The sequence below is a fragment of the Maniola jurtina genome, chromosome 13 (genome assembly GCF_905333055.1).
Source record: "Maniola jurtina chromosome 13, ilManJurt1.1, whole genome shotgun sequence".
In the NCBI taxonomy this organism is placed as follows: Eukaryota; Metazoa; Arthropoda; class Insecta; order Lepidoptera; family Nymphalidae; genus Maniola; species Maniola jurtina.
Window position 1 is genome coordinate 11,367,412 of NC_060041.1, and position 22,972 is coordinate 11,390,383.

The window sequence follows — 22,972 nt, forward strand, 5'->3', positions numbered from 1 at the left end:
GTTGAAACAGATGTCGACCGACCAAGTGCTGGAAAGCGAAGACAACGCGGATGCCACAGGGGATGAGCACGAAGAGACGCTACTGCTGGACCCCAGCACCATACACGAGCTCGCCACCAGGGGGGATGAAGATACGCTAGCTGCTTTGTTGAAGGTATTTGGCACTGTTTTTTGTATTTTCTCAGTTTTATGACTTTTTAGGCAGAACAAGTTTCGGCACCTAAATGGCAAAAGCTGAAATGAACAAACTCACGCAACACCTGTCAACGCATTGTTGTCAATACACAGACAAGCGAGCGAGACAGTAAAGCTTCAGTTTTGTCTGGTGTCCCACAACACGGTTTTTTTTATCAAAGCGAATATAATTTTCAGCGTTGTCCAGAACTAGCGAACGCGACAGATGCAGCGGGGAGCACGCCCCTCCACTCTGCGGCTCGCAGCGGCCGCGCTGGTACTGCCGCTATACTGCTGCAAGCCGGTGCTTCTGCGGCCGCTGCCGATGCTGATGGCTGGAGCCCCCTGCGCGCTGCGGCCTGGGCGGGCCATACTGAGGCAAGTGTAGGCCACACAAGTTCGATTCCATTCAATTTTCAGCATTGCCCAGATCTGGTGTAGGCAAAAAATGCAACAGGGGAGCACTTTACTCTGATTAGGATACATAAAACCGAAGTTAATGTTGTTTAGAACTTGCGAACAGGATGGATGTACCGGAGGAACCCCAATCTGCCGCTTGCAGCTGAAAGAACGGCAGTGCCGCTATACGCCTGGAAGCCAACACTTTTGGCTGGAGCCCATTAAGAGCCATTTCTAGACGGGCATACTGAAATAAGGCTGTGAAAGTGGTTTTTGGTCTTTCTCTATGGTAATAATTAAGGGCGAACTACTGAATTTTATCTTGTGCTGCCATTAAACTTGATGATGATGGATTTCATTTTGTTTTAGGTTGTTGACGTGTTGCTGGAACATGGCTGTGATGTGGATTGTGTGGATGCAGACAACCGGACAGCTTTAAGGTCAGTAGTTTGGCGGTTGATAATTTCTGCGTCTTTTATTTTCTTCCACTATTTATGTATATATATTTTTATAACATGAAAACAGCTAGAAAGCCTAGACTTATATACAGACACACTTTTGCTTTTTTAATATTAAGGGTTCGATTTTACACAATAGTACAGTTTAGTAGTCATCAATTTATCTGTAACAGAGCGGCAGCGTGGTCGGGCCATGAAGCGGTGGTGGCGCGTTTGCTAGCGGGCGGCGCGGCCCCGGAGCGTGCGGACGCGGAAGGCCGCACGCCGCTGATGGCCGCCGCGTACATGGGACACGCGGACATTGTGCGGCTGTTGCTCGACGCTGGGGCCAGTCCTGACCATGCTGATCACGATGGTAAGTCTATATTAATATTTAAAAAAAAATTGGCTTGATCATCTTTCTACGTGCGATGTTCGAAATCCGATAATCTTTTTTATTTCAGTACAATTTGTTACTCCTTTGATGCTAGATAAAATTAATCCAAAAGTCATCAGTTACTTTCAGAGGACTTAGAGGCATCATTTTTTTCTGAGGGAACGTTTTGTACGTTAGTAGCTCCAAGAAAATTAATATTAACCATTAAAAAAAGAATTTTGTAGTCACAATACATATCGCAAGATTCTTAAAAAAATGAGTTGGGACGTCAATTTCAGTTAGAAGTTCCAAAAGATTTAAAAAAAATGAGTTATTTAAAGAAAATCAAAGTGTGCGTTTCCTCTCGAAGTTTTTGTCAGATTCGCTGAAGCACTATGACGTAACAACGACTAAGTCACATCATATTTCCTGCTTTTAGGCTCTTTAAGCGCATCAAATCGAATAGATGATGATGATGATGATGATTTGTATGTAGGTCGCACTGCATTAGCCGTAGCAGCGCTGTGCGCGGCAGGCGGCGCTTGCGCATCGTTGTTGCTGGAGAGAGGTGCGGATGTTAGCAAGGCTGACCGGGACAAGGCCACACCGCTTTTGGTTGCCGCTTTTGAGGGCCATACGTGAGTAAAATCTTTTTCAAATGAAACTTTGTCAATACAGCAGAGAAGAGTTACAGCCATAATGAATAACTGAGTATGTTCCTGCGGTAGTAGAGCGGTGCGGGAGGGTGATGACGTGACGTAAGAGTTCAGTGATTCGTAAACTTGTGACAACTGTCACCCTCCCGCACCGCTCCACTACCGCAGGATCCTCCTCAGTTATGCGCTATACCTATATTTTTGGGTACTGATTGAATACGAATTTTTATGGTTTCTGTCTCCTGCTTTTCATAGTTTCTTTCTTGAGGTGCGAAAATATATGTGATAGTCTTTAAGAATGAGCTTATTTCGTATCGCTATAAGATTGAACGAGCATTTATTCCTGTGTTTCCCGTACACGAGTGAACCAGAATATCAGCCAGCAGGAGTAGTGGCGAATGCTCATGAGGCGCATGCTCTCATGAGCATTGCTCATCATCACCTGCTCCCAAAAATGTTACTTCGTGATGACCACGACCACTCTGTTACGACAATAGAAAAAGATATTACAGTTGAAAATTCTTGTACAGAGAAATCTGCGAGCTCCTTCTGGAAGCGGAGGCGGACATAGAAGCGTGCGACAGCGCCGGACGGACGGCGCTATGGGCCGCCGCGTCCGCCGGACACGCGGACACTGTCCGCCTTCTGCTGTTCTGGGGCGCCTGCGTGGACAACATGGACTGCGAAGGCCGCACCGTGCTCAGCACTGCCGCTGCGCAAGGTATGACCGTTAAATATATGAAAATTATCTAACGTGCGTGATTTTGCAAAATAATATTAATTCATCCGTTCGCGTGGATTTAGATTTTTGAAAAATCCCGTGGTAACTTGTAATTACTATCCGTAATAGTCTGTTTCAGCATGGCAGCTATCTTTGATATACAAAATCTCTAAACTTAAATGACAGGTCTAAATTTATGGCTATTCCTTTCATAATGCTCCTTGTAGCTTCAGACCTGTCAATTTAGTTTGTGCAGTTATTGTGTAGCCAATATTCCTGAAGTTTTGATCGTTTGCTACATAAAACTACGATTTTCTTTCAAAGGTAACGTAGAAGTGGTCCGTCAGTTGCTGGACAGAGGTTTGGATGAACATCACCGCGATAATTCTGGATGGACTCCTTTGCACTATTCTGCTTTTGAAGGTAATTTTTACGTATAAGAAAGGTATAATTTTCAGAGAAAGAAAGACAGAACTTGGAAAAATTGAGAGTAAGAAAGGGACAGATAGCTGTAACGTCTGAGATTTTGCAGGTCATCTAGAAGTATGCGAAGCTTTATTGGAAGCGGGTGCAAAAGTCGACGAAGCAGACAACGATGGAAAGGGTCCGTTGATGTTGGCGGCTCAAGAAGGTCATACTCGACTCGTGGAAGTCTTGATAGACCAATGGGGAGCCCCTGTGGATCAGAGAGCTCATGATGGCAAAACTGCTTTACGGTAAGTTACCTAAGATGATTTAATTTTGTCCCTAAGGATGCATTATTTTCGGAAGTGTCAAATATGTCGACTTTCTAAGGCGTCGCGACGTCTGACGTAGGCGATTCAAGCGAAATTGCGTATTTCAATAGATACGGCGTTGGCGCGCCGCTTCACGTAAGATACCGCGTAATAGAGTCAATTGATTATTACCTAGTCAAGAACTGAAATTGTTTTAGCTTTTGATAAATTCCCTGGCTTTGGGAAATATGGGGAAAATTCACAGTGCATTGCTTTCACAGATTAGCAGCTTTGGAGGGACAGTTTGAAACAGTGACAGCATTACACTGTCGAGGGGCGGACGTTGACGCGTTGGACGCCGACCGACGCAGCACGCTGTACGTACTAGCGTTGGACAATCGGCTTGCGATGGCTCGACAGTTGCTCGCGTGTGGAGCGAGCGTGCATTGCAGCGACACTGAGGTAAGACATCATCAGCTCGGCTTACGTTGGTTGGCGTCCAATTCTCCAATTCAATGGTCCAATTCGTCTAGCATTGGACGCCGACCGACGCGGCACATAGCGTTGATTAATATTATAGAGATAAAGTTTGTAAGTTTATTTGTAAAGGGTAATCTCTGGAACTACTGAACCAGTATTAAAAATTCTTTCACCTGTAAAAAAGCTACATTATTCCTGAGTAACATAGGCTATATTTTATTTTCGAAAAATTGGAGATCCCTATGAAAATCGTAATAAACTAACTGTGCGAAGCTGGGGCGTGTCGCTAGTCTTAAATATAATTTAAAATGTTAATTTATTTTCAGGGTCGAACACCACTACACGTTTCGGCATGGCAAGGGCACACTGAGATGGTCAATATGCTTATCAAAGTTGGTGAGTTTTCTTTTCGACGACACTGAAACTCTATACAAATGTCGACACTTGTCCCGATAGCATCTATAATTTCATTTGATATCTACCCCTGTACCAAATACTAATATCAAAAGGAGGTCTAAATTGAAAGGGAGTTTGGTTGATTCCATTCTTTCTGCTGATCTGAACTGCATACTGTGTATTGCATCAATGTACATTGCCGATTTAAAAGAAAAAACAAAATTCAAAAGATTTTTATTAAATTAAACTTTTAAAAGTACTTTTGAATCGTCAAAAGCATCTTTCCACTGGTTCGGAATGCCTTCCTACCGAGAAGAGAGCGAGAAACTCGGCTCGATGTTTGAGCTTCATTAATTATTCGTAGGTGGCGCGACGGTGGATGGTCGAGACCGTTGTGCGCGGACGGCCCTTCACGCAGCCGCGTGGCGAGGCCGCGCCGCAGCCCTACGAGCTCTATTGCAACATGGTGCTTCGCCCTCCGCCGTGTGTACACAGGGCGCGACGCCCCTTGGTGAGTACTGGTGGCTACAATTATTGATATACAAGGAATCAGAAGCTCAATTTGCTATAATCCGTTAAACTAGACAACCACTCGAACGTTTCGCCCCGGCACTGGAGCATCCTCAAGAGATGTAGACCTAATCTTTGCAATTAAGCATTGTAAGGTCTACATCTCCTGAGGATGCTCCGGTGCCGGGGCGAAACGTCGTCGAGTGGTTGTCTGGCTTAGTGGGTTATAGCAAATTAAGCTTTAGGTTCCTTGTGTATCGTGGACTTCCGCAAAATAACGCCTGCTTCTATACAACGACTTCAATTGAGTTTTGCTGTAGTGCTTGTTCAAAGCTTAGAATTTGGCTACCATGGTATTTTAAAAGTAGAATGTTATTCTAGTCAAACCTACGCGAGACGTTAGGAATTAGCGATAGAAAAGAATTCTAACTGCGACTCCGCTATAAAACAGCTGAGCCATAGAAAAAAAACTCCTAGTATAGAAGTGGGTGCTCCTCTCGTTGGGTACTGTTGTCTACGTTGAGCGTTTGATGTAGTATTTATTATATTGGAACTTTATATCGATACTACAAAGTTCTGCAACAACAGGACAATTGTTAAAATACTACCTAATAACTTATTTGTTTGGGCTCTTGAAGTATAAAATATAATAGTTTTTTTTATATATTACTAGGCATAGCAGCTCAGGAGGGGCATGAAGAATGTGTGCTATGGCTTTTGCAACATGGTGCTGATCCTTTGCAAGCTGATCATTGCGGTGAGTTACGGCTTTTGTTTATTAAAATGTTTTCTGTTCCACTCCTCACTACTCTTTTTGATAGTTAATATGTATGAAAAACTTCTCAAAATTTCTACTCAATATGTATATCTAAATATTCGTATTGTAGGTCGTACTCCAGCGAAAGTAGCGTGGCGCGCGGGGCACGCAAACATCTGTCGTCTGTTAGAGCGCTGGGCCGCGCCCTCCGCGCCGCCCGCCGCGCCGCCCGTCGCGCCTCACGCCGCGCCGCCGCCTGACGACTTGCTAAGGCCTGCGAGGACTGGTATGTAATCTTATACAGGGTAACTTATACCTATACAGGGTTATTTTTATGTCCACCTGCAACATTTTGAAGAAATTAAGATTTGTGTTCCTTGTACGTCTAACTAAAAACTTTAAAAGCAAATTCCACTCAGATCGGTATACGCCATATTAACTGTCCATATAAGGTTGGCCGCATATTTTCAGAAACTCTTTGATAGTTAAAGAAAAAATTAGAACGAGCGGTGGAAGTACACTCTATTCATACATTTTGTGCCATACCCAGCACACACGCCGCAGACTGTCAGTATGTTGCCGGATCGTACGTTCGCTTCTGTTGTTCGTAGAATCAATGGGAGAGAACGGATTTGGCAGACGTTATTCTGGTAATATGCGGCTGGCCCAATCCATTCTGGCATTGGCACTGGCTGGCACGTAACTTTATGATCAACACATACGATACTTCTCAGGTTCACCAGACTACAAACGGCGCAGTGTCCACAGTTCCAATTCGACAAAATCATCTTCCAACATGACGGGAGGTTCCAACAGATCTCACGAACATCCCGAAGAACCAGCTCATGATAAGGTATGACAATAATATAAGTACGATCTTAATACTAAAACTGTTAAATGTTACTCAACTTTTTATTGAGACTAAAACTATCATTTTTGATGCTATGAGTGTTAGGTTAAGTTTTTTTGAATGGTATCAGATATTTCAAAAATTCACTTCTCAACAATTTTTAAATATTGAAAATGTTCACAGGCGAATCGCGCAAATCTATCCCTCTCTTTCGCACAACAAGTAGCCCGCTGTGGTCGGACTCGCCGCGAAATAGACAGAGATGAACCTATACCAGAACATCACGCGGTGGAAAAGGACTCAAAATTAAGGTACGCGTCTACTACTACTACATATTCATTCTATGTACTACAGGTCAGGTCAGGTGCATGTCGTGCCGTACGAAGCTAGTTACAGGGACAAAAAATACCTATTAAATGGTGGAGGGAAAGAAGACCTAGAAACTATTCCACTGACTACGCCAAATCATATTTTATTTTATTTATTTGTATATGTATGATTATTTGACTAATATCTGAATTGTAAGTAATGAACTAATTTTTGTAGGAGTTACGTAGCAAACGAGCGAGACGGCGAACTTCGTGGATATGCAAGAGAAAGGGACAGGAGACGGGAGCAGAGGCACGGTACCGCAAGTCCTTTGTATGCGTCTCCTCCAAGAAGTCCTAGTGAACCACGGAGTCCCTCACCTATATTAGCTGGTGCGCTTATTTATATTCAAACGATTATAATTTTTTTACGCATAATGAAATGAAAATATATTGAAATAAAATATTTATTTTCCCCTCTAGCTTGAAAAGCGCGTCTTTGTTGTTTAAAATCACTCATTCAAACTCGGCATTCGCAACAGATAGGAAGTTTGCACTCTTGTTGCACAAATGAAGCTTCAACATGGGTTCATAACACCACCCAAGTACCAAACACATAGGCGTACAAATGTTAATCATTAGTTCCCGAGTACTGTGTACGCTAAATATAGCGTTAACATGACGTGAAATATCCCGGCGCAATTCAATTTTAATAGTAAAATATATCAATAATAATATTCGATATCTGCGTTTTGTACGTTGCGTGGTATGCGCTGCGTTTATACGCTCCATAAAACTTACTTTAAGATCAGCCGCATTTTATTAGAAAACTTCCTTTCTTACTCACTTTGCAAACATCTGAAGCATACGTGCGATCTAACAGTCTGCGTGGTCTAGTATAAAATGTATGAACAGTGCCTTCTTGTGCGCGAAAGATTTTTTTCTGACCGGAATTTTTAATATGCGACCGGCTTAGTAAGTCATTTAATATAAGGGGATTTTTTCGCCCTTAGGATCTCAACCCCCTAGTCTCACAAGCATGCAGCCGATCGTCACGGACACACACTTCAACCGAGACACACACATGCGCATCATTCTCGGCCGCGAGAACAAACCTGCCAACGAGCGACACGACAGGTATGTCTTATGTGTGGTTTTTTATAAGCACCTTCAAGTTTTTTCTGTCTAGAAATTCTTAGTAGCAGCAGGCCAGGCTCACTTAAGTCACCCGAGAAATTTACCTATGGCGGCTTCGACGGCTCTCGCGTAACTGCCAAGCCTGAATAGCTCAACGGTGATAGGAGCGGACTGAAACCCAAAAGGTTGGCGGTTCAAACCCCACTCGTTGCACTATTGTTGTACCCATTCCCAGCACAAGCTTTATGCTTAGTTGGAGGGGAAAGGGGAATGTTAGTAATGATTAAAAAGTTAATATTCGTTAGAAAAAACTCTTAACTGATAGCGACGGATTAATATTGCTATGTGTTTGTGTATGATTGGGTTTAATCATAATTTAATGTGGTTATTATAATAGTGTGATGTAAACCTATGATTTTGTTTTGTTGATGAATAATGCTTGTTTTGTGTAAATATTTCCATTCTGCATGTCAAAATGTACAAAACAAAAGTCATGTAACTAAGCTACTAATATTAGAAATGACAAAGTGTGGTTTGTTTGGTTTGCCCTTTAATCACGCCGCAATGGAACACCAGATCAACGGATCAATGGATCAACTTATTTTTTGCATGGACTTAATTAATTAATACTTGGAAAGCGAGTTTTTATTCCGGAAAATTAAAGAGTTTGCACTGGATTTTTAAATAGCCTCAATTTCACTCACGCGGATGAAGTCTTCAAGTTCAGGCATCATGTAGGTAGTACAGTTGTGTTACAAGGATTCAATTTTTAATTTATCTTTCCATTAACTGGAAAGATAAATTAAAAATTGAATCAACAAGAATTGAATTATTAACAGGAAAAAAATTATAGTCTAAAATAAAGAACTAGATTTGCATTTGATGTTCTTGAAGCAAAATGAATATATGAAGTATCACTTTTATTATTTTTTAATTTAAAGAATGCAGTAGTCTTAGGTACGTAGAATAGCAGTTCTAATGAAATCAATAGTTTAATATTTTATACACAATACCTTAGAATTCCAAATAACTTCCAATTTGTTACTTTGTCTATTTTTCTCTTTATTATCCCTTATTTTCTTTTCTTTTAAAAATACGAACATAGTGAGGTGGTATTGGCGACGCGGTTCGTTTACAACAGAATAGTCGGCAGTTTAGGAAGAGCGAGAGGCAAGATATTTAAGAAAACGTGAGTGAATAAGACATAGACTCGACAAAGTTGTAAATAAAACATATGTATTTTGAGGTAAATTAATCCTACTTTGTGGAATTATGAGATTGATTATTTTGAGTTTAATTTGAAATTTCTTTAATATTCAATTTACATACAGAAACATTTGAATTTTGGATTAAACAATATTAGGTACATGATAAAATTGCCAAATAAAAAAATTATAGATTCGAACTTTGTCGAGTTTCCTTGTCTAGGTTTGCCTGGAAAAATGCTGTAACTAAGTTAGACAGACTCATCTCATAAATCATCTTTTTGTCATTTTTTTCTGTATTAAATTTTAAGAATTAATCATTTAAGGAAAATGTTTGTCAGCTATGAGCGAGCGTGCGTATGTGAACAGCTTTAGATGCGTGTATGTGTGTGTGCTGATGTGACAAGAGAAACATTCATATTCAAGGTGTAGATATTTCGAAAAAATAATCGAGCTTTAAGTCGACTGTGAGATTGTGGGCTTCGGGAAATAACTAACCAAATTGTCACTTTATTTAAGTATATGATTTATTATGTACTTTATCATCTCATTTACTTAAGCAAAATAATTTAGTTACAGTATAACTAACACAATTAACTTGGTTTTTTCGCTTTATTAACACTTACTTAATATTTAAATTGAACAATAATTGTTGAAATACATTGCTTGCTTTTTGCATTCGTTTAGCATCGTTCAGAATTATTAATAGACTTGCAACGAATATTCGGTTACTATTCGGTATTCGGCCTATTCGGCTGATTTTATTATATTCGGCCGAATACCGAATATCTACATATTATTCGGCCGAATACCGAATACTTAAATAATATATTTTGTCGTAGAGAAATAATTGGTAAAATGAAAAATTAAAATCGATTGATTACGTATATATTCATATTTTCATTTCTGTTATATTCATTTAAGTAGTCATTGGTGCATAACACAGGTACATAATCATCTTCTGAATTGGAAAAATGGAGGATTCTATGTATTTGAATTATTGTGGTAATCAAAATTTAGAAGTGTAAGGTTCTCATTTCTTTTATAATCATTTATTAAATAGTCATTGGTACATAAAACAGGTACATAATTTAATCATTTTCTGTATTAAACAAGTTAAGAATTTTTCTATGCATTTGAATTATTTTCATAATCTAAATTTAGAAGGGGAAGGTTATGGTGCAGAAAGACTAACTTTTCTGCATTTTTAGGAAGTAATTAACTTCTTTTTTTCTCGTAGACCATCCCAACTTCAGAGCGATGAGTACATTAGAACAAAACAAAGGAGCGCGAAACAATCACGTCTTTACAAGATTTTGGCGCTAAAATCCGGCCGAATACTTTTGCCGAATATTCGGCTATTCGGTCAGGGGCCTCGCCGAATATTCGGTATTCGGTATACTGCCGAATATACTATTCGTTGCAAAGTCTAATTATTAAGGTTCCAGAAATCGGATTTCAAGATGAGTTTGGAGATTGGAGTAAATAGAGAACTTATTCAGAAAGATGTTGTTAATAATAAGTGTTAATTAAAAATTTATAACACCCCCGACAAGTGAAGGTTACAGTAGTAACTAGAAAAGGGTTGATAACTTTCAAACGGCTGAACCGATTTACTTGGATTATAGCTAAGAACACTCTCGATCAAGCCACCTTTCAAACAAAAAAAAAACTAAATTAAAATCGGTTCATTAGTTTAGGAGCTACGATGCCTCGGACAGATACACAGATACACATGTCAAACTTATAACACCCCTCTTTTTGGGTCGGGGGTTAAAAAGAAGAGTGAATAGGCACCTTCTGGGCAGGCACGCTCCCCACAGCATCATCCCCTATCTGGTGTGATTGCACTCAAGCGCAAGCCTATATAGTAGAAAAAAGTATTATAAATAAGTTTTTTTTTATATATTTCTAGGCTCTGCAATCAGTCATTTATGTGGACTATAATCAGATTATGAGTGCGTTAATGGTTGGGAGGAGGTCGGTAAATAATAAATAAATAAGTAAATGTCAGCTTGTTTGTTCACAGTAAGAACAAGCGCAATGGAATTGTGACCAACCCAGCGATGCGGTTGGTTGCCAATGTTAGAAATGGACTGGGTAAGTTTGCTTACTCTATAATATAGTACTTCTACGTTTCTTGCTGGTTCTTCTCGGTAGGAAAGGCATTCCGAACCAGTGGTAGATGCTCTTGACGATTCAAAAGTACTTGTAAAAGTCTAATTGAATAAAAATATTTTGAATTTGAATTTAGCTCTAGCGAAACGGGAACGTAGGAAAAGCAAAGGATTGGCAGTCAGTAAGAACTGTCGATTTAAGCATAGACTATAAAATAACAATGGTTTTTTTTTGGGTTAGCATTAGTTAAGTTTTAATACATAAATTAGCACTCCGAGCACTATTATCACTAGCATGTCGGTGATATGTACGTGAAGTTTTTAGTTTTTAACCACTTCAAATCACCCAACGCATTTAAACAAGTTTTCACTTTAAAACAATATGAATGGATTTCTCACAATATTTCATTTCAATGATTAATGTAAAACTTTACAAAAGTTTTGAACTTTCGACCAATGAGAGATCCATTCGAGAGTTCGAATTATCCACGCGCTATCACTAGAATTTACCTAATAGGGTATAGGAGGTTTCCTAAGGTATGTCATTCCTAAGGAATATAAAATGAATAGGTCTCTTTCTTGCAGATAACGCAGCTGCCAACATACGTCGTACAGGCGTAGCTTTAGCGGCGAGTGCTAGTTCCGCGAACCCAGCCGTGAAAACCAACGCCTTTCAGTGGAGAAAAGAGACGCCGCTATAAAATGCGCTAAAGAAAGAATGGGATAGCAATAAATTTCCTTGTGCTGCTTTAAACTCCTTCCATGAGAAAAAGAAAAGCTGATAAAATATACTAAAGAAAGAAAGAGATAGCATTAAATACTGGTCATCCAGTTTTTTAATGCAGGAAAGTAATGCTGATATAAATATATTAAAGGAAGAAAAGAGATATTTCGTAGTCCTTTCGGAGTAAAGAGACAACGTTGAAAATTAACTATGTAGTAAGTAAATCAAGAGGAATAACATTAATAAAAATAATTACTATCGTAGTAGCTCGAAAATGGGGTAAAAAATTGTTCTATGTAAAAATTGCAGATATACAAAGCCTAGGAAAAAACTGATAGTTTTTGTTTACTGAGTTTGAAAGACTCGCTGGCTATACAATTGCATGATTAAATCTATTAGCCTTTTGAGATGTAAATGTAACATAAATCGGCTTATGGAGAGAAATAAAATAAAAACTGCGCAAAATATTGCCCCAAACTAAAAATGTATAATCTTATTATTTAGAAATACTTTTAGGTTTATTTCATACATTAGGATCCTATTCAAATTGCTTTAAAGTACCATAAAATCATGCGCTCCTTAGGCTAAAGACACATTGTGGCAAAGACGAACCGACGACTCTTGCTTTATGAAATGTTGAATAGAAGCAGGCTTTACTTTCGGAAGTCCATAATACACAAGGAACAACAAGCTTAATCCGCCAAAACACAAATCTATATGGTACAACGTGCAGCGTGCGATATTTATCGCCACTACTAAAGGAGCACGACAAGCAAGCAATACATATTAACACACAACTCCACACAAATCTAAATATCACTCAACGTAGCCTTACATGATAGAAAAGACGCAACAAGACGCGTCGACTCTCCCGCAATGTGCCTTTATCTTTACGAGCTATAAGGCATCGGTTATGCATGCTGATTGCTATTAGGAACGGAGAAATAAAAAGTTTAAATATAAATAGATGGTACAAAAATAATGTTTAAAAACGAATTAATCTCTAAAAACTGAATAACGCGTTAATTGCTATAAGTATAATAGCTTTATGGTATAAGTATTATCTATGGTTCACCAGATGTACCTAATATAACTTAATACATTAAACGAAATAATGGTTAAGTAAATTATGTTAAGGCATACTCTCACTCCAGTAAAATAATTGCCATTACTTAAATGAAGTCCATGATACAATCATTAAATTATTATTAGTAAATGATTAAGGCAGCAACAGTACTTTTCACAGCAATGGACTTTAACAGACGTCGATTAAAATTAACTTTCTTTAAATTAAATTGGAAGTATCTGCATCTTTTTCTTTTTAATATTGCTAAAAAAGGACTCAAAACGAATGTTAAATTTAAAGACTCTAAATTTTAGTGCACTCTACAAATTCACACAATAGACTCACGTCTGGAACCTAAGATCACAGTTCTAAACTAAATTAGGTTTGTCTGTTCTTTTCTTATTACATTGGTAAGAAAAAGATGCGAATATGTACTCTAAAATATAGTTACGCTCAGAATCAGTAACATTGTCAGCAAGCGAACGAATCTATTATTTAACTAAATTATTTATTAGTGTAGATTGTTACGGCTATACTCATATATTTAGTCGTAAGTATAGCTGTAACAATCTATACTTATAATGGAAATAACTCACGATAGTTAAAACATTAATTAAATTATTTTAAACTTAGAAACAACACTTACATAAATTACAGTGATTGTTATAAAAACTCATTAAATGTAAGGGTTCCTTGATGCGTATAAACTATGGTTGCAACGCATACCTTTAAGAATGATTTAAACATAATAGTTTGATTAATGCATGTTGCGCATACGCACCAAACAACCCGGCACACTATTTGGCTAATTCTGATGTACTTACGCAATCTATGAACTAAACTAAATTGGTCTAATATAGTTCTATCCTTTTCACAATGTTCTCTGGGGAAAAAGATAGCATTAGTTTTAGAGCTGTCAATTTATAAATTGTGGTTAATAGAATTAGCCACTATATCTCAATATATTTGACTCCTGCGCTTGTACAATTGCGTTTATGCGCTGCTTTTATACACATCAAGGAACCACTACCTGAAGGATTATTTTAGTACAAATCATCATTTAATCAACATTCATTAAAATCACAAACTTTTTCGAAATCATAACTAGTGTATAGATGAATAACTAAACAAAAATACTTAATGTTGCCAAGCTTGGAAAAAACCTACTAAATATTTAAAAAAAATCTTTAGAATTATGTTACAAAATTTAAATAAGTTAACAGTATTATTTATACTTATTAAATTTAAATAAACATTTCAAATTTGCATTTGTTTAAAATAGTACAATTTTCTCTCTTTTTTTAAAATCCTGATTGCATTTTTCATATCATACGCACGGTCAGTTGGGTGCAAATTTTCCTGATCTCAAATCGAACAAAGTTAACTAACTTAGATTTTTTTAACTAAATGTAGTCTAAAATTCTTTATAATCTTATTTAACTAGTCCACATTACGTGCAGGTGCCTATTTCTGAAAAAAAAAAAGAAACTGCAGAAAGTGATTTACGTAATAGAAATATGTAAGAAACTACGCGATTTAAATCTTGTAATGCTTTTTTTTTAAAAAAAAAAAAGAATATTAGCCATGTTAAATGACTAATGTCCATTTCGTAAAAGAAATGGCTATAAATGAAATGTATTTTCAAATTTATTTTTCAAATTGTAACTTCTTTGAATAAAAGATTTTGACTTTGAAAAATATTTTGTGGCAAAACTTGCATAACTTTGGGGCTAAAATAATATGTTCATCGTAATAACGTAATCGTTGCAAAAAAAGGCGTTATTTTTCTACAATTTTTAGTTAGCGTAATATCAAATCTAGTAACGAATTATTACGATCACAAAATCGCGTAGTCTCTTCATTATGTAATTTAGATTTAAAAAAATATTATGAATTAGTAGAATATTAATTAGTTATGATAATATGGTAACACCAATACTTGTAGTCAGAATCTTTTTATTTTTTTCTTGACATAAATTACGAGTAAAATAATATTAATCGTTACATATTAGAAAGTAATAGTGTATTTTTTTTATACGTTAATCTGTTATAGTTCATAATTACTTTCACATTTTACATACACATGTTTTTCAATACATTTAAAAAAAATAGTATCCAAAACGAATTTTTTTTTCTTACTATCCTCAAATCATTTCTCAGTGAGGGTCTAAATGTAAAATCTCAAGTTTCTAGACCCAGCGATTTGACCAGTCAGTCAGTTTCCCCTTTTATTTCTATAGATAAAGCCAAATAACTCATATTAGTAGAACATGCAATTTCTCAATAAAATTATCCATGCTGTTATATCAATTTTCCGGCTGGGACCTGGTCCCTACCCCCGTAGCCGCTTTTTTCCAAATTGATATGAAATTACCTACTTTTTATTCAAAAAAGTAATAAAAATGATTCAAAGTGACAGCACAATTCCTATTTCTTTTTACTTCTTTACGAGTTAAAGAAGTTGAAAGTAGGATTTTATGTAAAGAGCGTTATAAGTAACTGCATATAGGAGCATTTATTCATTTATAATCGATAGAATCTAGGTGCTGTAATTTTTATTTTAATAATAATTTGATAAAATGTACAAAAACGAATTAATTTTTCAAGGTAACAAATAATAATAATATTATTATAGACTATAAATATGGTAAATAAATAAATACGTAATATTGAGTGTAAAATGGCGGTGTTGTCTGAGAAAAAAAAGGTTGAAGACTAATGGTAATAATTTTCAAATTCTCGGTGGGTAGTTGGTAGATGTTTGGAATGCCTAAATTGAATGAATCTGAATGTTCAAGTTATTGAGCTTTCGCTTATGGAACTTATGTAGTAAGCGCCCTGGACGCGCGGACGGGATGCTGTGAATAAAAGGTGTGGAAAGAAACCACTGATCTACTACATACAAGTATGCTGGACTTGCAATTGCCGACCTGCTTTTGAAACAACTTGATTTTCGCCATTTTGGCGCTGATAGTTGATGAGCGTCATGTTTATTTATTTATTTATTGTATTAACATAATTCTTACAACTATTTACATTATATTCTTAGCGCCCTTAAGTTTTGGCGACTTGTGAGCGAACACAAAGTAACAATTTTAATTCCCGATATGATGGGTAGGCCGCCGTATATTACTATAATTTGGTATGGCATATCTCTTCCGTTTCATCTTTTTATCTTATTTATCTTTAGCTTTACTTGTTTGTTTTGGAAAACTAGGCCCTTTTTTTGGATGACAAAATATCTTCACATAAACTCGAATCTGTGAGAAACATTAATACTGACCGAGCGCTACGTGACAACAGCGTTATTCTGAGACAGGGACGCTATGGGGTTACTACTGGTTCGCGCGAATTTTTCCAAACAACAATTTCTCAATTTATTTTATTTTATTTTAAGACTAGGTCGAAATGGATAGTATTGCTTGACTCACTTCGCCACGGCTCTAAAATCACTAAAATTTCACGGTGTGTATGTCCATTTTGGATGTCAGTGAAGGAATCAGACGCACGGCGCTTCTGTATTTCCTTCCATACATTTTGTCTTCAGTGTTCCGTCCTCGTACCCGAGGCCTTTGCTATATTACATCTCTATAAAATAGAAGTTCTATATTGATATTTTAATGAAAGACGTTCACAAATAATTTTATTTCATTAAAAGCAAAAAATACAATAACAAAATAAACGTTTGCCTGGTAAGTTCCGAAAAGATTAAATAAAAAGGTTAGGAATAAAAGAATAATACAAAATACTAAACAAGAATTTTAGTTTGTCTTTAAAATGGCAATTTATTCCAAAAAATGTAAGCACAATTTATAATAATTATTATGATTTCTTCAATTTTATACACACTAAATTAGTTAAAAGATTAGAGCAAGTACAATTAATTTTTCGAAGAAGAAAAATCTTACAATATTAATTGTTATGACTAATATTTAATTAAAACTGAAATCAAGTGTCATATTTTGAGGCTACAACATTTTAGTGAATTATTTATATAAATATTCTATAGTAATTATTATTTATATTTTTATGACACTCAGCTTCTAAAGACTATACTATACTATTATTAATATAAATACTATACTACTATACTATTACTACTACTACTATATTATTATTAATATAAATATGTATAATATGGCGGCCTAAACTCGTGTGTTAGGCCCGGTCTCCACCTGAGCGGAGAGGAGAGGAGAAGTAGTCGACCAATCAGATTCATAATAGATGACGCAAAAATATTATCACTTCATCTTTTAAAAATCTGATTGGTTGACTGTACACATCTCCTCTCCACTCCGCTTAGGTGGACACCGGGCCTTAGTCGCAGTATACCCGATTAGTGTCGAATCTTTCCGGGGTCCCTTTTCAATAGTAGGTACATATTTATAATATTAATGATGGACGTAGAAGTCTACTGCAACCAAGTACATTTAATTTTTTTTTAAAGAATATTAGCCATGCTAATCATGACTAATACTCCCTAATATTTATTTGGAAGCTGAATGTGATATTCTAGAACGCCATTTCTCAAAACACTATTGGCATTATACATTTTTTTCTACGACTTAGGTGCACTTATTTTGTCAAATGGTGTTTTTCGTATGTTTGTGAGTTTGTATAGAATTTTTCGTGATATTTACTTACTATGATTATATTATAGGTGAATCAATTCTTGCTATTTTGAGTCAGTATGTTAAGTTGTAAGACTTAGTATGTAATTTTTTTACCTGGATGGATGAAATAGAAGAATCAAGCAATTAAACAGATTTCCATTTCAATACTAAAGTGACAGGTCCAAAAACAATTTTTCATTCCATTCTTCTCAAGAGGAAACGTGAAACTTTTTTATTTATTCATCTGGATAAGAAAACTTTACAAAGTCGTGTGTATAATTTGTTTTGAACGGGGATATTTATTATAATTGTTTCGTAGCTATATTATAACACAAATTATTTCATATTTAAATAAATAAACGAAATGCTTGTGTTATAGCAAAAGCTTAGGCGCTAGACACCGGGGACTTGTCTTGTGGGCTGTCATCATGCGTACGTATTTGTCACTTTTTAACTTGGAATTTTACACTAGTCCTGATGTTTTTGCAGTGATAGCAATATTTATTGTAAGTATATGAAAACTACCTAACTACTACACCATATCGGCAGAAGGAAATTAGTATAGCTCTCTCTGTTACATTATCTCATACAAATGATAGAGGCAAACATCTCAGTGGGTGTTAACCATTGAGTCACAACCAATCACAATCGAAACTATTTCGAATTGAATTTCGAATGTATTTTGGGAAAATGTTTGTGATTGGTTGGATCCAAAAACACCCACTGTGTTTTTTGATCTGTCATTTGTATGGGATTACGTATTCAGAGAGAAGGCTATATTAATTTATTTCTGTGTTTTGATGTTTTTCAGTGGATAGCAATATTTATCTTGTATATTGAAAATACCCAGCTGTATATTCTGTGAATTACAAGCCTTAGTTATACTAGAAAATAAATGAGCTTTTGTAAAAAAAACGTTAGGAATCCTCGTTCGAAGCACATTTAGTAGTTTTATGTGACGCTTATTTTGTATAAAAGAATAGCAATATTTATTTATTTAACGATACAGTTTTGTCTTGTAATCGCGTGTGAGTTGAGATATTGTGATTTAGGAGTTATATTGTAACGTAACGAAACACAGAATTTGTACGATGTAACGTAGTTGGTGCAGTGCGGTATAATGTTGTGAAGAAATATATTGAAATATATATAATTTCTCTTACTTTTTGTTTTATTTTGATCCACGACCCTCGACTGGACTTCGTCCGACTAAATATACTAAATCCCGTAGACACCCTTTGATTTTCCCTATTGTTCCCACTTCTAGTTAAGGCCAGAAAACTGTCTCAGCCGATAGACAGGAGGACTACAAGGGTCAAAGAGATAAATGTTTATCTTTAAACAATCTATAGGTTACAATAATTTTCATTACGCTGTTATATAACCAGCGATATAAAATTATTATTTACACATTATTTATTTATTGTTTATGTAACGATAGCTGCTACTCGCTACAAGATGGCGCTCTGAACTATCAATTTATTGTGGTTGTAGGGATTGGAGTATTACTATGTTCGTGTGCTACTTCTGTAATATTCATTGTTCTGTGCCCTATGTTTACACCCTGACCAGAGATTAGTAATTTACTTATAATCATTACTTATTTCTGCCCTAACGAAAATAAAAATATGTATATCTTTGTGTAACGGAATTAAGCGTTCGATTATAGATCAATATTTTAATTCCAGAATATAAATACCTAAATAAGTACTTATTTTTATAATTTAGCAGTTACTACCTTCCTGTTTGATTTACTTATATCATTGTACTGCTACAATTATTAACAGTAGGAACAATAATTTTTAACAAGGCCCATAGATCCAGCCTCTTGCCGTCATTTCTTAACTAACGAGGAAGGATGTAAAAGCTTAATACTTTAGAAGTAAGTATAAACTAGAACCAGAGGCTCATAGTACCAGAGGGGTCAATTGATCAGAGTGCGAGTGGCTCTAGCTACTGTGGCCATCTCTGATCAATTGACCCCTCTGGTACTATTCTGTATTAGGAGCCTCTGGTTCTAGTTTGTACTACCTACTTAAGTATTATTATTGGTTTAACATCCTTGCTCATAGTTAAGGAATGCCGGTAAGAGGCCAGGATCTATGGACCTTGTTAATTGTACACTTTCTGCTAATTGTAGCACTACAAAGATATAAGTAAATCAAATACCTATAACTGCTACAATGATGATTCAAAAGTACTACAATGATATTTAGACTAATACTTACCGCAAACGAAGAGAAACAATCGTCTGATTGTTTCTAGAATTGCACCCCCTTGCAATTTGAAACTTACGTCCTTAGTGACCATTTTATACAATTAGCAAGTATGTGTTCTATGATGAAACACCAAATGTATGCCAAATGTCAATAATTGGATCTGATCAAGGGAACAAAAATTCGGACGAATTAGTCTAACCACCAATCTGACCATCGGGAAAGACCAATGGTCACCAAACAAGACTAGCTAGTAAGCGCTAGCTTGGCTCATCTCAGCTTACGAATTAAGGTATTAGGTAGACTAGTTAGGTATATCGCTAGTTAATAATACTAGCCAGTTTCTTTATAATAAGCACCTACCTATATATATCTATACCTATACCTCTAAATCCATATTACAAAAAATTAACACGTAACTAAAAGTTCAGTTTTGTATTTTATTAAAAGACCAAAAAACTCACTCACTAATTGGTCATAAAAAATAGCCACATCCTAATTCTTAATCGTTCAACTTGTCTTGTTAGTAAATGGTATCAAATTACAAGAGGGTAGTTCCGCTATCCGCCGCGTGGCGCGCGCGTGTCGCCTCGAGTTGCGGCTTGAGAATCTATTGTTTTGATTTCCTGCCTTTTGAAAATCTTTTGACACGTCGTAAAGGATGTTTGTAAGACGTGTAGGGGTTTTGGGGATGTGAAGGAGACGCTTCCAGATTTATAAAAAAAAAGTTTTTTTAACGGATTATAGTAGGCACAGACACATTATTGTATTCATGCTGTCTCTCGATCGGGCTCTTAGCTTCAAGCTATCCGCATTTTACCCTTACTTTTCAGGAGATACAAAAGCCCTCATACCATAAGATTGCCATCTCGACCCTATAATTAGTTGGTACCTATATTATGTCTCGGGTTACGTGACCAAGTGAGCCCAGCCTGTTTGAATCTGGTATCTTACAGCATTCAATCCATTCTTACCACTGAACTATCATCATTATTCGCTACAACTAGCTAGACCTACACAATTGGTACCTATTCACCGTCGCGAGACCGCCACGCGCCTCCAATCAATATAAACGAAGCTTTTTCTAAAGCTAATTTGTTTTGACAGCAATAATTTGATTTTTGAAACAATTTACCGAGGGGCGATATCAAAAGAACAATGGAATCTCCTCTATTGAGTTGAAATTGTAATCAAAGGCCACGTAATCTTGCTGCGATAAGTTTAAAAGTTTTTTTAAAGCGGTAGGCTATACCTAGTGTAAGTATACCTACGTAAAAAGAAGTATGCAATTTTATCGTCTTTATCAGTAGAATACCTATATACTTTTCAAACCGGTGCATGTTAGTATAGAGCCTCGATTAATTTTTATTATTAAAATAAGAGCCGCAGGTTTAGAATATTATGTGTGAAATATTTTTTAAATTTGTTTTTCATTCTACTTAGCTACTTGGTAGAGATATCATAATTCTTCTGGCTTATAAATAATTCAATCGTCCTCGGTTACCACCTGCCAGATTGAATGTTAAAAAAATTGAATTTTAGCAGAACTACTAAATTTTTCACGATCTAAGATCGGCATAATAATATGTAGTAAGTATAATATTATGATTGCCATCACTATATTTTGTAGACATAGCGTAGCCTGCGTAGCAAAAATACTCGTAGCATTTTATGACTCGATCGCATTCCTAGCATTGTTCTAAGTTCAATAAACAAAGATCCGTAATTTGCTAAAAAAAAAACTTTATAAATAAAAGTTACTTTTTTTTGTTGTTGTTTTTATTTCCGACGGCAAGTTTGACAACGATCGACAAGACGGCTGAACTCCGTGTAGTTCCGAGTAAGCCCGACTATAATTTCGAATCTATCCGGAGTTTTTCATTGGGTCTTTAGGTACTTACAACGCAGCGCCAAGGAAACTGCTAGTGATTAATATTTATAATGAATATCATTTGCGATAGTTTAAATGCTAAAATATTACTTAAAAATTTGATAAAAGATTGGGTCTCATTAGTTATGTGATCAATCCAATATGACAAGTAAGGTAGGTATCTCATTAGTTATGTGATCAATCCAATATGACAAGTAAGGTAGGTATCTCATTAGTTATGTGATCAATCCAATATGACAAGTAAGGTAGGTAAGTACAAGAAAATTAAAAGTAAAATCACAGTTAATAATCTTCGTTTGGATTTTCTCCAGCCCTCTAAGCTGTCGCTGACTTAATTGTTTAGGTAGAGGTTTTTTGTTTATCATTGTAACGATCAGATAAACACTAATAACCCTTAACTGCGATGTCCCTTATTAACTGCAGATGCAGTGGGTCTCGAGTGCCGCAGATCCCGATAAATCACGTCGGCGGTGTATTGTGTCAACAATGTAGAGTGCAGCGGAATAGGGTTGACTCCGACCATATTAATTTAACATTATAAATATTCTAGTGTAAACTATATATTGCAAACTTCTGGTTAAAGAAAACTCCTTACCTATAACGTAGAAATTACTAAGGTTCGTTTGTTTTATATCTTTACTTGTTGTCTTTGTTTGTTTTATCGTTTGTGTTACTTTTTAATCTCCGTTTAACAAAAACTCACAAAAAAAATACCCGGTGCCTTCAATTTTGCTATATATTGAGTTTACATTGTACAGTCTGCACTCAAACTTAAACTATACATAACTATATAGGTAGGTAAGTATAATGCAAACTCAAACTCAAAGCATTTATTCAAAATAGGCACCGTCGTACACTTTTTGCTTGTCGTATATGTTTGTTAGTCTGCTCAATTATCACGGCCCATCTATTTAACCGATTTTGTCGAAACCATGTTATAGGCCATATATACCAGAAATAGGCTACTTTTTATCTCAGAATATACATGATGGAGTTATGAGTTGAAACTACAGGCTAAATCTGAGGTTTAGGTTAAGGTTTTAGCTGTAAGATACAGCATATAAGTAGGTAATTTGGGTTTCCATATCATAAAGTACCTTACCTATAACCAAATATCTCTACCAATTTCAATAAAGATAGGTATTTGATAGAAAAATTAACGTACCTACCTACCTATTAACTACCTATTAGATCAGTGCCTAGATTCAGCACTAGTAATTAGG

The 22,972-nt window shown here is 36.1% G+C and overlaps 1 protein-coding gene and 1 long non-coding RNA gene across 4 annotated transcripts in view; one reads left to right on the forward strand and one right to left on the reverse strand.

Annotated features, from left to right (window-relative positions):
* Positions 1 to 12,193, forward strand: part of LOC123871046 (ankyrin repeat domain-containing protein 50) — a 73,696-nt gene extending 61,503 nt beyond the window's left edge. For 2 of the 3 annotated variants that reach the window (XM_045914605.1, XM_045914606.1), the window contains exons 20-39: positions 11 to 154; positions 373 to 552; positions 943 to 1,013; positions 1,205 to 1,386; positions 1,883 to 2,024; positions 2,573 to 2,763; positions 3,088 to 3,186; positions 3,296 to 3,479; positions 3,761 to 3,941; positions 4,286 to 4,355; positions 4,720 to 4,866; positions 5,539 to 5,622; positions 5,753 to 5,908; positions 6,357 to 6,475; positions 6,656 to 6,783; positions 7,019 to 7,173; positions 7,794 to 7,917; positions 9,023 to 9,106; positions 11,152 to 11,222; positions 11,825 to 12,193. In XM_045914605.1, coding sequence (XP_045770561.1) covers positions 11 to 154; positions 373 to 552; positions 943 to 1,013; positions 1,205 to 1,386; positions 1,883 to 2,024; positions 2,573 to 2,763; positions 3,088 to 3,186; positions 3,296 to 3,479; positions 3,761 to 3,941; positions 4,286 to 4,355; positions 4,720 to 4,866; positions 5,539 to 5,622; positions 5,753 to 5,908; positions 6,357 to 6,475; positions 6,656 to 6,783; positions 7,019 to 7,173; positions 7,794 to 7,917; positions 9,023 to 9,106; positions 11,152 to 11,222; positions 11,825 to 11,940 — 2,628 coding nt within the window. In that variant the 3' untranslated portion in view covers positions 11,941 to 12,193. The remainder of the gene's footprint in view (positions 1 to 10; positions 155 to 372; positions 553 to 942; positions 1,014 to 1,204; positions 1,387 to 1,882; positions 2,025 to 2,572; positions 2,764 to 3,087; positions 3,187 to 3,295; positions 3,480 to 3,760; positions 3,942 to 4,285; positions 4,356 to 4,719; positions 4,867 to 5,538; positions 5,623 to 5,752; positions 5,909 to 6,356; positions 6,476 to 6,655; positions 6,784 to 7,018; positions 7,174 to 7,793; positions 7,918 to 9,022; positions 9,107 to 11,151; positions 11,223 to 11,824) is intronic. The other variant, XM_045914607.1, reaches the window with a different exon arrangement.
* A 2,022-nt stretch (positions 12,194 to 14,215) lies between these two features.
* LOC123871054 lies at positions 14,216 to 16,014 on the reverse strand. The gene is made up of 2 exons (XR_006797202.1): positions 14,626 to 16,014; positions 14,216 to 14,580 (listed from the first exon to the last, which is right to left on the reverse strand). It is a non-coding gene; the product is annotated as an uncharacterized LOC123871054 (long non-coding RNA).
* Between the last annotated feature and the right edge of the window lie 6,958 nt (positions 16,015 to 22,972).